The sequence below is a fragment of the Moschus berezovskii genome, chromosome 12 (assembly GCF_049115385.1).
Source record: "Moschus berezovskii isolate FMDL1 chromosome 12, NW_MosBer_1.0, whole genome shotgun sequence".
NCBI lineage: Eukaryota > Metazoa > Chordata > Mammalia > Artiodactyla > Moschidae > Moschus > Moschus berezovskii.
Window position 1 is genome coordinate 96,708,054 of NC_142471.1, and position 14,124 is coordinate 96,722,177.

General features: G+C 60.0%; 1 protein-coding gene across 1 annotated transcript; it reads right to left on the reverse strand.

Annotated features, from left to right (window-relative positions):
* Positions 1-1,153: 1,153 nt before the first annotated feature.
* Positions 1,154-12,011, reverse strand: BNIP3 (BCL2 interacting protein 3). The gene is made up of 6 exons (XM_055424383.2): positions 11,827-12,011; positions 5,375-5,525; positions 4,994-5,078; positions 3,509-3,618; positions 3,201-3,356; positions 1,154-2,084 (listed from the first exon to the last, which is right to left on the reverse strand). The coding sequence occupies exons 1-6, from the start codon at positions 11,870-11,872 to the stop codon at positions 2,039-2,041; spliced, it is 594 nt and encodes a 197-aa protein (XP_055280358.2). The 5' UTR covers positions 11,873-12,011; the 3' UTR covers positions 1,154-2,038.
* Positions 12,012-14,124: the final 2,113 nt, after the last annotated feature.

Genomic DNA, 14,124 nt, shown 5'->3' on the forward strand with positions numbered 1-14,124 from the left:
GGACGGGCCACACGGCTGCCCGAGCTCTCCAGGCGTTAACCCACCGGGGGGGGTGGGGTTAAAGGCCAGGCCTCAGAAAACCTGGCAGCTGCTTATGAAACTGGAGACACGGGGAGCTTCCCCGCCGTTTTTTATTTTACGCTGCAGACCACATGGTCCTGGTTCAGGGACCCTGTTGTGTTTTCCCGTCACCATCTGCACACGCGTCGCCAAGTGCTAAACCAAAGTGGCCCAGACACGTGTCCCTGAAGGTGCAGCCTGCTTCCCACCAAGGTGGGCCTGCTTGCCTCCTCCCCAGCGTGACCCCAGTCTGCAGGCGCGGCAGGCAAGAGTCTGGTCAGGAAACAGCCAAGCACAGGCTTGAGAATCTTCTGGAGGATGTTAAATATTTTGCGAACTTGCTATTCAGTCAGTAAAAGACAACAGTGAGATCTGTGTTAACAGCAGGGTGTATGGAAGATGTCACCATGCTGTCCTCTTGCCCAAAAAAGTGAAAACACTCCTACACACGCAGTCCCACACCTTAAATGGATCAGACGTCCACTGTAACATCACAGTGATGGGAGAGAAGCTTCAGCGGGCCTGGTGATCGTTTTGGCAGCTCAGCTGTGCCCGCAACAGCATCAGTCAGTGGGCTGAGCTGGGAGAAAGGACATGCAACCTGGGAGGCTGGGAACAGAGAAATAATCCCGCCAGAAAACAAGAGAGAACCAAGGTTTTAAAAAGTGAAACCAAAAGTAAGTTAGCGGAATCAATCATGAATTAAAACTGGTGTTCCAGAGAAGAAAGGGAGCATACCCTCAAGAGCTTACAACTCCCCAGCCTGGGGCACCTCCTCGCAGCCTGGCTGCACGAAGCCGCCTCATTCTCCGTCATGGCCCAACTCACCCGTGCACTCCAAGGCACGCTGGCCCTGGGGACCCCTGGCCTCGCGGGAGGCCCATCGCGGTGAGATGTGCCCCTGGCCAGGGCAGGTCAGCGGGACGCAGGCTCCGCCTCTTCAGGGTCAGTCGTGTAAAGAAGCTGACACCTCGCCTGCAGATGGAAGGCCTGCGGGCTACCTCCGAGGTCATTGTTTAAATATAAACCAAGGTTTTAAAAATTAGAATGTTACATTTATTGAACACAACTGAAATTTAGTGTGGAAAAGTGAAGCAGATACAACAGTGTTTATTTATACAGTGTGGGAAAGGACATCCTTTAACCCCCAGGCAGTGGGGATACTCCTGGCTTCACCAAGAAGCTTGTATGCCGTTTGGTTTTAAACCATATGTTAATACCATAACCAAGGATTTGGCAGAGATTTATATTTTTTTCTATTTCCAGCCTTTTAAAGTAGACAGAATAGGTTAGAGTGAAGCTGATACTAAGAGCACAAAAATCTGAACACAGACTAAATCCGCAACCCAGAGACGCGAGGAGACAGTGGTTGTCCAGTGGCTGCTGTCCGGGGTAGCGCCGACAGTCTCGGGTCCGTCCAGTGCTGCCCAGCCGCCCGGGGTGGGGACCGCTCGGCGCCGCCCGTGTCGCGGCCTGGATTCTATACGCCGCGTACCAAAGCCAGCAGACACGCAGCACTAAGGGCTCTGCAGCGGACAGATGCATCCACCGAGAGGTCTGCAGCAGGGAGTAAGGCCACGTGTTTCTTCAGGTAAACCCCTCAGTCCTTCTAGTATCAGCAGTATTCCTTCCCTCAAAATAGTGTTTAACTCAATCAAGGTCGCAGGTAATTTGTTAAAATACTACATACAACATAACTAGATATTTTAAAATTATTTATACTTTGATATTTATAATATCGGAAGAAGGTCACTACCGAATTATTACAGTAGGTATTAATCAATGCCATGCTGACGCTCGATCCCTAAGTGTGGCTGCGGGAGGGCGCAGTTCACTGTCTGTGTCTTGCTGAGTTAGGAGGGCAGCGCCGACAGAAGAAATGACACGTGGGACGGCCACCCAGGACCGAGACGGCTGCTTCTGTGCGCCGAGCGGGGCATGGGCCCCCCGGCGTGCGGATGCTGGGCTAAAGCCGGCATCAGAACGTGCTGGTGGACGTTGTCAGACGCCTTCCGATGTAGATCCTGACAGAGAAAGGAGGCAGTCGTTAAGCAGCATCGTGTCCCCCAGCGAAGCGCACCGCTGAGACAGCAGCTGACTGGCCCAGCTTATTTCCGGAAGGGGGCTGGCTGTCAACACTCGCTGGACACTGTGTTTCCCTCTTATCAACATGAATTTCAGCATCCAATTCAGAAAAATCCAGTTGTGCTCTAATAGCTGTGCAATGCACACATTCGGCACACACGAAGGACGGCTCCTCTGAGCTGAGAGGCTCCCTCTCCTCACTTTCTGATCAGACAGTCGCCCACGGGACAGCTGATGGCCCCAGGTTTATCAGCACATCTCACAGAAACCGCTGCTGCACGGGATGCCCCAGGGAGCCCAGAACTGAGGGGCGTCGGGGGCTGTCTGGGAGGACATCAAGGGCCTGCAGGCCAGTGGGGACTATCCGCAGAGCAATGCAACAGGAGGGCTTGATCCTGACCCCCATGAAGTCTGGGGGGGCAGACACACCTACAGAAATCCATCCCGAAGTAAAGGCTGAAGCCTAACCCCGCCAGGCCCCAGAGGACCCAAATGCTGGTTCTGGACAAAGCTCCCTGCAGGACTCTGACAGCCCGACTCAGAAGCACTGTGCTGAGAGGGGAAGGCAGGGCAGAGACCAGAGCGGGGGCTGGGGCTCAGGAGTAGGGGGGCGAGCTGGGCATCTCCTCTGCCCCGTTCTCAGAGCCCGGGTGGCACCAGCCCATGTCAGAAGCCCATCCTGACATCCGGCGGCACAGTAGGCTGCCCAGGAGAAGCCCCTCCAACCACATCAGAACCGGGAAGACCAGCGCCCTCCTTGACAGAGGCCATGGTGAGCGCCAGGAGCAGCTCCGGGCTCAGGTGTCTGCGCCACAGGGATGGGAGCCCTGGCTGGTCTCGCTGCCAAGTGGCTCCGACGGGCACACACGCAGCCCGAGTGGTGGACTCCCGCCTGCAGCCGCCCCCGAGGAGGGGCTGCTCTGCACCTGCACCCGCAGCTCACCATCCAGGCCGGCACCCGACCAGCGCCCTCCAGGTGCGCGCCGAGTGAGCTGCCCTGGGGGCTCCCCCGCCTGTGCCCGAGGCCAGCATAGCCCCGCGTGGCCGTCACTCACCCCAGCCCGATGGCCAGCAGGTGGGACAGCAGCAGCGACGGCAAGAAAACCTTGAGGAACTCGGCGGAGAAGATGCCGCCCTTCTTCATGACGCTGGTGTTGCGCATGCTGAGCGTGGGCGCGCGCTTCGTCGGGTGCTTGAAGAGCAGGAACTCCCTGTGGGGAGAGGGCGGTCAGCGGGCGCCGGCCCCGAGGCCCCGCGGGCGCAGACTCACTTGGCTGGGGGGACGTTCTCCGGCCGACTGGACCAATCCCAGATCCAGTCTGCGCCGGCCCCCGGCCCCGAGGCCCCGCGGGCGCAGACTCACTTGGCTGGGGGGACGTTCTCCGGCCGACTGGACCAATCCCAGATCCAGTCTGAGTTTTTCTTCAGGACGCTCTCCACCTCTTTTTTCCTCTCCATATAGTCTTCCTCGGACTGCAGGCAGACAAGGTCGGTGAGCCCACGGCCCAGCCCCCCGCACCCCGCGGAGGGCCCGCGGCCCTGAGCTGCAGGCACTGCCCAGGGAGGCACCGGCCAGTGGGGACAGACATCGAGACGCCGGCAGTGGTTCTGGGTGTAAAAGGAAAAACAGAAACCCCCGAAAAGGCCCCCAACAGGGATGTTCCCGAGCTGACGCACGCTGCACATCCGTGAGAGCAGATGCGTGTCCGCGTCTGGCGGGAGAGGGGAAAACCGGAAACCCACGAACACCCCTGGTTTCAGTGACCTTGAAAATACACATCATTAATACTACGCTAATTAAAGAGCTTTAAGAAGTTGCATTTCTTAGAATTTTAAAAACTCTGTACTTGACCATAGAATTCCCCTTTAAATTCAGAGGGGGAAATTATGGAAATACTCTAGAACACGGTATCAAGACCAACCAGACACCTGGACACAAAACTGGGCTGGCCTCACGCATCTGGGAGCAGGCAGGCAGCACCCTGGAGAAGCCCAAGCACAAGGACGGCTGAGTCCCCGGGAGGGAGAGCCTGAGGGGCGACCGGCAGGCAGCAGGGGGACTCAGTGACGTTGGCCGGAAGCTCGGTTCCCACAGCTCACGGTGAGTAAGGAAGTGGGCAGCACTTCCCTCCTCCAGGGGATCTTTCCAACCCAAGAACGGAAGCAGCATCTCCTGCACTGTAGGCGGATTCTTTACCAGCTGAGCCCCCAGGAAAGCAGGGCCCAGGTTCCTAGATCCCAACACCCGTGAGCATCACAAGAGACAGCAGGCAGGGAGACGGCCTGGCAAGGACGCACTGGCCACTGGCCCAACCCAGGTCTGCGGAAAGGCAGCTTGGGGCCACAGCCCACCCTGCTCTCATGGACCTCCCCCAGCAGGGGCTACGGCCCCACCAAACTCAGAGATTCTTAAAGGAAAGTCAGAAAACTGAGCTCAGCCTCCGCCAGCCTGGTCAGCTCCTATCCCAAACCACACAAGCGCCAGTCAGTGAAGCCTGAGGCACGGTTTCCAGAAGCAACTAGTGCCATCGAGGAAGGGACAGCAGCAGTGCCGTCCCAATGGGGAGGCCCTAGGCAGGCCTCCAGACCCCCACGGGCCCCCCACGGCTCCCCGCCACTCCCGCCACCCGCCCCGCATCCCCCGGGAGGGCGTGTGGGGCAGAGGGGGCCCTGGGCACACACCCTGAACCGAACGGCCCCGCCACCTCCAGCCCACTCTGTGAAGTGCTGGAGAGGCCCCACCCCCCACAGCTGAGAGAAGGTCTGAGGAAGCAGACGTCCGGCTTTCGGGCCAGGTCACCCGCACCCTGTACGCACAGACCACGAAGGCGGACCGTGCGCACCTTACCTGGGAGCTGTTCTTCTCTCCAAGGCTGTGCGTGTCTGTCTCAGAAGCTCTGTTAGTGTCCTGTGGGGTCTGTGAGCGGGGCGGGCTTGGGGAAAACAGCACATGTTCACCTTTCCATCAGGACACAGAGACCCCCACACACACACACACAGGGGACGGCATCCCGGGAGAAGGAAGCGCTCCCGCCAGCCCTGGGGGGGACCAGGGCCGAAGAGTCACAGCGGCCCCCTGCCTTCTCAGCTGAACTTCTGCCCAGCAAGCAGCAGCAGGGCAGGACCCCACGGGCATGTCCCCCAACTCGAGGGCAGAGGGCCCACCGTCTGGGCACGGACAGGCCAGGCGGGCCCGCAGAGCCGTGCCGGCACAGGCGTGTTTGCCCACCTGTCGCAGTGGGAGCTCTTGGAGCTGCTCCGTCCGGACTCGTGCTGCGCGTCCAGCAGTATCTTTTCCATGTCGCCGTTATAAATAGAAACAGAGTCAGGAACGCTGCTCCCGTTCCCGTTACCGCCAAAGTGTAACTCTACCCAGGAGCCTGACGGGGACGAGAGAAGGACGGGGTTGCAATTTTCCACCCACCCCGGAGTCTGGGGCTAAGATACCCAGCTAGCCCCGTCTGTTTCCAGACGTGCCGGAGACTCCCACGGGCCCTCCGCAGGGACTCTGGCTGTAGCGCCCCCAGACCCGGCTTAGGCCCTGTGCACAGTGAGCCTCCGCAGGGAGCCTCGGGAGCCGCACCCCAGACCATCTGCCCCATCAGCAGAGGCCCTGTGGCCAGGACTCGCCCACACTCAACTCTCAGAAGAAAAAGGGCTCAACCAGCGCCTTGGGGACTTAGATATTAAGGAGAGCTTTAAAATTTCCACATTCCAGCCACACGTTCTGACCCTGAGGTCCCAGAGATCAGTGACCGATTACCAAGGCTTAGCACTTGATAAATTCACCGGGGCAATGGCAGCTGAGCCAGCGGGCCCTCCACACACCGGGCCGAGCCCCTCCAGGCCCCGGTGAGGGGAGGGGTCCCCAGTCCAGGCACCGCCGAGGTCCCGGGGGAGAGGCGGCGCTGCTGCTCCCAGCTGGGTGCTGTGAGGGCTGACATGGGGGCGAACTCAGGAGGAGAGCAGCGTGGCGAGTCCACGGGAGGCAGGGTGGACACTAGAGAGCTCCTGAGGTAGGAGGGTCCACCTGTGCTGCAGACGGGAGGCCCAGCCCGGTGGCCCCACAAGGCGCCGCTGCCTGCTTCTCCATGCTCAGCTGTGTGGCTGGCTGCCACAGGCGCTCACGTCTGAACCACGCGGGGCGCTGGGTGTGGGGCGGGGAGCCCTGCTGCACATCCAGTGTGGGACCACCGCGGCCCCGAGCAGGAGAGCCGGCCCCCGCGCCTCAGCCTGGGGACCAGCCTGAGACGCGGCCCCCGCGGGGGTGGGTCATCACGGCGGGCCTGCCAGCTTATTCAGCGCCGCTGCCTTCTCCCGGCCTAGGCGTTTTTGCACAGGCTCGCCGGCCGTGGGGAGAGCTGCTTTTCTGAATCAGCTGTTGAAACCCACGCCTCTCTTCTGCTGAGCGGTCCGTCTTTTTCCATCTAGCTCAATATTCAAGACATGCGCCTTTCCTTTTATTGGCCACACTGGAAGGCTTGCAGGACTGAATCCACCCTGACCACTGGACCACCGGGGGCCGCTGGCACAAGCCCTTCTCCGTTCCCGTGTGATGCTGGTCACTGGAGAGGCTGCCCTTCCACTCAGGCCTTCCAGTGAGCAGACAACACGTTCGTGCTTTTAATTCCATCAAGTCTGAGGCCACGAAGGTCCACTGCACCGCCTCGCCCCGGGACCTGGCCCCCGCACGTGTGAGCTGACGCCAGGGAGGTTATTCCAGGCAGCCCTCCGCTGGCCGGTTCACTGACAACACTGCCGTCCCCACCCCGGCCTCTCCCGAGCTGGCCGCTCGCACAGGTCTCTTCCGGGCCCATGACTGTCCACTGCGGGTCACGGTCCAGCCTCCCCAGGTGGGTGCAGGACAGGAGCGCCCAGGCCGGCGGCAGACCCCGGCCCTCCAGGGCCCTGCCCCAAGGCTGCTCTGCACCTACCAGGGCACCACCTGACACCCCGGCCCAGACCCCCGCCTCACCCCCTACTCTGACAGTCCTGCCTGCCCCGACAGCCGCCTACTGCAAACAGGTCACAGTCATCAAACAAGGCAGATCACAGGACTAAAATGCAGACGCGCAGCACAGGCAGCCTCCACTGAGCTGCCCACCAGACGGTCACCAGTTTCCACACCATCCTCTCTTCAGCCTCTCCAGCTTCCTCACACCAGGTGGGCCAGGGTGTGTCCTGGAGCCCGGGGCACCCTGGACACTGCCCGCCTCCAGCCTCCGCAGGTCAGCAGAAGCGACGAGGACTCTGCGTCACCCGGACAACAGCCCAGCTTGGAAGTGGTGGCGATCCCGGGGGAGGAAAGCCCTGAAGCTCACTGAAAGCGTCTCCAATTGGACGCCTTCACAGCCCCCTCCTTCCCGGGGCAAGGGGACACAGCCAGCCCGCGCTCGCCCCACGATGGGGCCAGAGCCCCAGGCCCTGCTCCAGGCACAGGGCCCCTCTCCTGGGTTCTGTGGGGCCCGATTCGGGCCCCGGCTGCCCAGACCACCTTTACATATGGCGTCTGACACCACCTGACATGAACTTTGGGGGGTGGGGGGGGCTTTTATATCAATAACCAGTTTTCCAGCTCCAACGGCCTATCCAGCAATTTGGTTTTGACACTACCTGTAGTAGTTTCAGATCCCACAAGTTAAAGATCTCAGTCCCACAAGAGTGTCCCTACAGTGGACACCTCAAAGGCCTGACAGACCAAGAATTCAGAGGTTCCTACACCCTCCCTCTTCAACAATCCCCTGGGAAAAGTCACAGAATCAGGACAATACCGTGCTTACACAAACGCCTTCTCAGAAGGGCAGGTACACAGGCAGCGGTGGGCGAGGGCAGTTCTATGCCCTCTCCCAGTACGTCCTGTAACCCAACCTCAGCGCCCCTCCCCGGGCAGGCTTGGGAAGGGCAAGTGCTGAGGTTCCAGCCCCACTCTGAGGCTACCGAGGGCCTCGGGAGTCACCTCACTAGCACAGACTCAAGTGTTTTCCAAAGATCTCAAGAAAGTCCAAGGGTTCTTAGAGCTGAGCTCTGGATCTGGAACCAGGGACAAAGATTAAATGTATTTTTCAAATTAAACTATAATGGACATACAACACTGTCATTTTCAGGACTTCCCTGGTGGTCCAGTGGTTAAGAGCCACTCAGAAATGCAAGGGACACAGGTTCAATCCCACATGCCCGCAAAGCAACTAAGCCCACAGGCCTCAACTACCAAGCCTGTGCACCAGAGCCCAGGAGCCTCGGCTCCTGAAGCCCTCAAGGCCTGGGGTCCACGCGCCACCACAGAAGTCACCACAGGGAGGAGTCCACACACCGCAGGGAGGAGGAGCCCTGCTCGCTGCAACTAGAGAAAACCCGAGTGCAGCAACAAAGACCCCGCACAGCCACAAGACAGAACATCCTTTAAAAAAAATAACAACAGGATGAGTTTCAGGCGTATGTTTAGATTCCACTCCAGACTCCATGGAGATAAGCATGCCTCTCAGCGCCATCTCACTGACAGTGTCGGGAACCCTTCAGAAAGACCTGTGCCCAGGCTGTCTACAGCGGAGCTCAGAGGCTGCGCTTCACTAACGGACCAGAGTTTGTGATCAATCTGCAGCAACTGCACAGGGGCGCAGCCCCCTGGAGAGTGAGGACAAGGGGCCAATCATCTTCTTTCACCTGCAGTTAAGATCACTCCCCTTTCCAAGGAAGAGGGGTTTCAGGTTGCTTTGTTGTTATTTAGTCGCCAGGTCGTGTTCCACTCTTTGCGACACCATGGACTGTAGCCCGCCAGGCTCCTCTGTCCATGGGATTTCCCAGGCAAGAATACTGGAGTGGATTGCCATTTCCTTCTCCGGGGATCTTCCTGACCCACTTCTCCTGCACAGCAGGCGGGTTCTTTACCTCTGAGCCGCCAGGGAAGCCCTCGAGTTGCTTTACAACTTCAGATCATTTCCTCAGAACCCCAAACAGCCTGGAGATAATCGGGCCACGGGAAAAGGGGTGGTGGTGCCGATCCAGGTGAGTCTCGCCCTGACTCAGGCCACTGGCCACAGTGACCTGTAATTCACACTAACGAGACACAGGGCAGGTGGACTGGGCAGCTGAGATGGGTGGAGAGACTAGGTCAATACCCTATCATTGCAGAGGAGTATTACAAGCCTACACTAAAAGCTATTTCCTACTTCTGTTTAAAAAAGCCTCCTGTGACCCCCAGGTCACAAAAGAAGGAAAGCTCACACCTTGGCCATTAATTCAGCTGACCTCAACTGCTAGTAACTGGGCACAAGCTGTGATCACATGTAGAGTGTTAAAACAGTTCCCTGAGCCACTGCTCGGCAGGCCGGGTGGTTGACTAAAGCTTCCAGTTTACCCCAGCCTGAAAACAGATAATGACAATTGTCTTTTTTAACCTGTGGAGCCTTACCCTGTCAACTAACCTCAACACAGCACCCACGCTTTCTATCCTGAGTATTTTGCACAGAGCTTCTCACAGTCCCTGCCTGCACTGTGAGACAGCCCGCTCCTGGCCCTAGGCCAACATCCTCTTCAGCACCCCCAGCACCCCAGTCTGGGGCAACAGGTCACAAGCCGGCTATGGAGGCCCACCTCTGGTGCTTCCCCTGCTCTCCAGCACTCACACCCACCAGCCGGAAAATCCTGATCTGGAACGCTACAACAGAACCCTGGTACCTTTACTTCGAAAAAACCACAATGGTGACGGTGGGCAGCCAGGGTTGAAAACTACAGGGGCATGACCTACAAGACACTGGGGTCAATGTCCTGGGGCCTTTGGGACAGGTGGGACCCTGAGGACAGCCCTGGGGCAGCACAGGAGCTAAGCCTGGAGACAGGTGGGACCCTGAGGACAGCCCTGGGGCAGCGCAGGTGCTAAGCCTGGAGGCAAGGACCACCCGCATCAGAAGGCTTCTTCCCTAGGAAAGGTGGAACTTAAGAAATCCCAGTTTTTAAGAGTTTCTTGAGTGAGGCAGTACAGGAACAAGAGGCTTGACATCTGCACAGGAACTGGTGGACCCCCCTTCCTTCTGCCTGTCTGAGGCCTCTGTCACCGAAGCCCGAGGAGTCCGGCACCCTTAGAGCCCTGACTACTGTCACCTGCCTGCCCTGTGCTTTGCCTCACCTCTCGGCCTCACTGTGGCCGTCTGAAATGCACAGGGTGGGCCAGGATCTCAATGCCAGAAACCCCTTCCCTCTCAAAGGGCAGGACCCGAGACCTGCACGTTCCATGCCTCTTCACGCACTGCACCTTCATCCACAGTGGGGGCCTGTGACGACACAACCCTCTGACTGGCTGCAGACAACCAGCAGGTGAAGCAGTGGGGGCCATCTCGGGGTAAGCCGGTGCCACCTGACGGCACCAATCCCCACTCAGCATAGCACTGGGTCCGGGGCAGAGGGGGGCGCCTCCGGGAAGTTAAGTCTCGCACCCCCTCCCACGATGCTGCGAGATAATATTACAAAACTCCACCTTCCCCCCTGCAAGTTAGGGGTTGTTTATCTGTGACAGGAGAGGCATCTAGGACATCTTGCTGCTCGTCAACAGCTTTAACTAGAATGGACCAGGGAGCAAAGGCAGCAAGACTCAGGGAAAGCATCTGGCCGGAGGAGACAAGCAGAGAGGAGAGAGTTGGCCTTTGTCTTCGGCCTCACTGACCAACTGCGCTCAGTTCTTTCCGAGGTAAACAAGAGGTAATCAAATCAAAACTGAGCCCAGGACAAGTGTCGGCCCAGCCACCAATCCCGGCCCGGATTCGGTTTCCCAGGGCGGCTGGGACCACGTGACCCCTCCCACACTGGCCAGGGGCGCGAGTGCCCGGCTGCACGTACCGCAGACCGCGGCCCAAAGACTCCTCGATGGTCGCCACTCGCCGTGTAACCGTCTTTTTATAGAATACAGAAAACAGAGGAGCAAACCCGTTAACCCATGAGCTGGCACTCTGCGTTGCCAATGACTCAGCAGTTGGGTCTGCCAACCAAGGACTGGCGATGAAGCCGCTCTGGACACTGCGGACTCTTCGGACCAATGTGGCCACTAAGGGACACACCAAGGCAGGAGCAGAGCGGTCTGCTAACAGGACCGACTTGAAGGCGGTTCATCAAACACGCTTTAGATCTTTTTTAAGGCAGATTCAGTCCCTTAATCTACCTCAAAGAAAACAGCCCATTTCGAAATTTAAGAAAAGGTTTTAGGATTTTTAGGCTGTGACTGCGGTTTCACAATATAGGAGGATTTTGGCCAAGTCTTGGCTGTTTAAACGAATACAGAAAAGTAGTGGCTCAAATTCAGGCAGCGTGAAGGTTTTTAAATCTTAATGAACCTTTAAAATTCTCGACGGTGTCCTCGGTCCTCCCCAAACCTTATCGACGCGCTCGCGCGGCCCACTTAACTCTTGCTTCGGAGAAGAAAGGCCGGCGCGGGCCGCTCCCCCGGCCGCGGCCAGAGCCGGGGGCCAGGCCGCCCCCCGTCCGGTTCCGGGGGCGGGAACCCGCTCGGGGGTCTGCGGCGCGGCCGGCCCACCCGCGACCCCGGACGAGCGACCGTGAGCAGGGCGCGGCCGGCCGCCCTGCCCCGAGCCCCGCGGCGCGGCCTCCGCAGTGTCCCCGGAACCAGCCGCGCCCCGGCCGCCCGGCGGGCGTCTCCGCAGGCCGGCCCCCAGCCCGGGCCCGGCGCCCGCTCACCGTGCAGGCTCTCCTCCTGCAGCCCGGGGCTCTCGCTCTGCGACATGGCGGCGGGGCGCGGGCGCCGCGGCCGGCGGCTCGGGGTCTGCGGGCGTGCCAAGGGAGCGCAGGGCCTGAGCACCTCGGGCGGCGGACGAAGCGCCGTCGGCCCGCGGCCCCGACTGACTGACGCCGGCGGCCGCCTCGCGGCAGATAAGCGGCGGCCCCGCCCATTGGCCGCGGGGCGGGGCCTGCGCGTGCGCGAAGCGCGGGGCGCGTGCGGCGCGTGCGACGCGTGCGCGAGGCTGGGGCGCGGCGCCTGAGGAGCGGGCCGCGCGTGCGCGAGGCGGGGGCGGGGCGCGGCGGGGGGGCGCCTGAGGAGCGGACCGCGCGTGCGCGAGGAGGGGGCGGAGCGCGGCGGGGGGGCCGGGGAGCGGGCCGCGCGTGCGCAGCCGGGGCGCGGGGGGAGGGGGTGCGCGCGTGCGCAGCCGGGCGCGGCGCGGGAGTCCGGCAGGTACGCGCGGGACGTGCGGGAGCCGCCTGGAGCTGCGGCGGGCGGGGCGGCCTGAGGCCTGGCTGCCGGGGAGGGGCCGTCCTGCTGACCGCAGCGCTGCCGGTCGAGCCGGGCCGGTGGCTGTGGCCCGCGCCCCTCAGACGCGAGGCCGGGCGCGGCCGGCCCTCAGCTGCGGGCACGCCCGCCGCCCCGCATCCGGCGCCGAAGGACGGCCCCGAAGGACGGCCCCGCGGCCGGGGCTCGACGGACGCCCGCCAGCCCGCCGCCCCCCGGGACCGGCCCGAGGGAGCCCGGCGGCACCAGTCGCAGCCCCAGCCGCGCCTCCGAGGGCCCGCCCCGGGTCTGCGCGAACGCGCGGCGCCCGCCTTCCCTCGGGGGGTCCCCGTGCTGGCTGAGGACGCTCCTTTGTCTTCCCGGCTCCCTCTCCGAATGGGGGAGCGCCGGCCTCTTTCAGCTGGACCCTCAGTCCTGCCTGCTCACCGTGCGTTCACCAAACCCTGCCCCAGCGCTGCGCTATGCCAGAGGGGCGGCCTGGGTGGCAGCAAGCAGCACCCCGCAGAGGACAAATTAAAAAGCCCCCTCCGGACCTCCGGCTCCCACCCCCGCCTCCCCTGCAGCGCCCCTCCCAGCGCCCGGTCCTCCGCCCCAGGGAGCTGCCTGCCCTCGAAAGCTGCCCATGTGGAGCCTTTCAGTCCCTGGACACCTTCTGTTTGCTGACTCAAGCCTTCTTCAGTTTACACGGCTTGCTCGTCTTTTTTCAGATGTACCCATATTCATATTTTTATAATGTTGTGATTACCATTGTTATATTTTGTTCGGTTGCTTACTGATGTGTGCTTAGTCCCGCAGTCGTGTCCGACTCTGACCCCATGGACTGTAGCCCGTCAGGCTCCTCTGTCCATGGGATTCTCCAGGTAAGAATACCGGAGTGGGTTGCCATTTCCTTCTCCAGGGGAGCTTCCCGACCCAGGGATCGAACCCGGGTCCCCCGCACTGCAGGTCGATTCTCCATTGACTGAGCTATGAGGGAAGCCTCTGGTATAGAAACTGTGTGTGTATTGTCGCAACCTCATAAGCTCACTGAAATCTACACATTTTCTAAGTCCTCTGAAGTCTTCATAGGCAATCACCTGGAAGTGTCCAAATGAAAAGGTTTCTTATTGCACCTGGTTTTCGCTCCCAGTGTGGAGCCCTCCACAACTCCCACCAAGTTCTGTCACTTGGAGGCTGCCATGAGAGGGAGGGAGAGGCCTGAGGCCTAGAGATTGATAGTATCCCTGTAAAGTAACCTGCCTTTGCCAAGGTTAAAGTTAGGGGTGGGGTAGTTTCCCGGGTGGCAAAGAACCTGCCTGCCATTCCAGGCTTAAGAGACATGGGTTCCATCCCTGGGTCGGGAGGATTCCCTGAAGGAGGGCATGGCAACCCACTCCAGTCTTCTTGCCTGGAGAATCCCATGGACAGAGGAGCCTGGTGGGCTACAATCCACAGGGTCACAAAGAGTCGGACACGACTGAAGTGACTGAGCAAAGCACAGTACAGTCTGCCCTGGGGAATCCCAAGGAGCCCCAAGTCAGAGTTGGTGGCTCAAGAAAAACAGAAGTGGGGAATGGAAAAGCAAACTCAGTGATTGAAGATGTTTACCTGTTCTGTTCTCACTTCCCTGCCCTGAAAAAGCATTCTGGCTTTTGAGACAACGTTCATCAAACTTTTTGCTCCTATAGTTCCTAAAAAACTGAAAAATTCTTCCTTTCTTACTTCAAGTGGACATCTAAGTTTTGCATCATAAATGTAAATGCTTTTGAAGG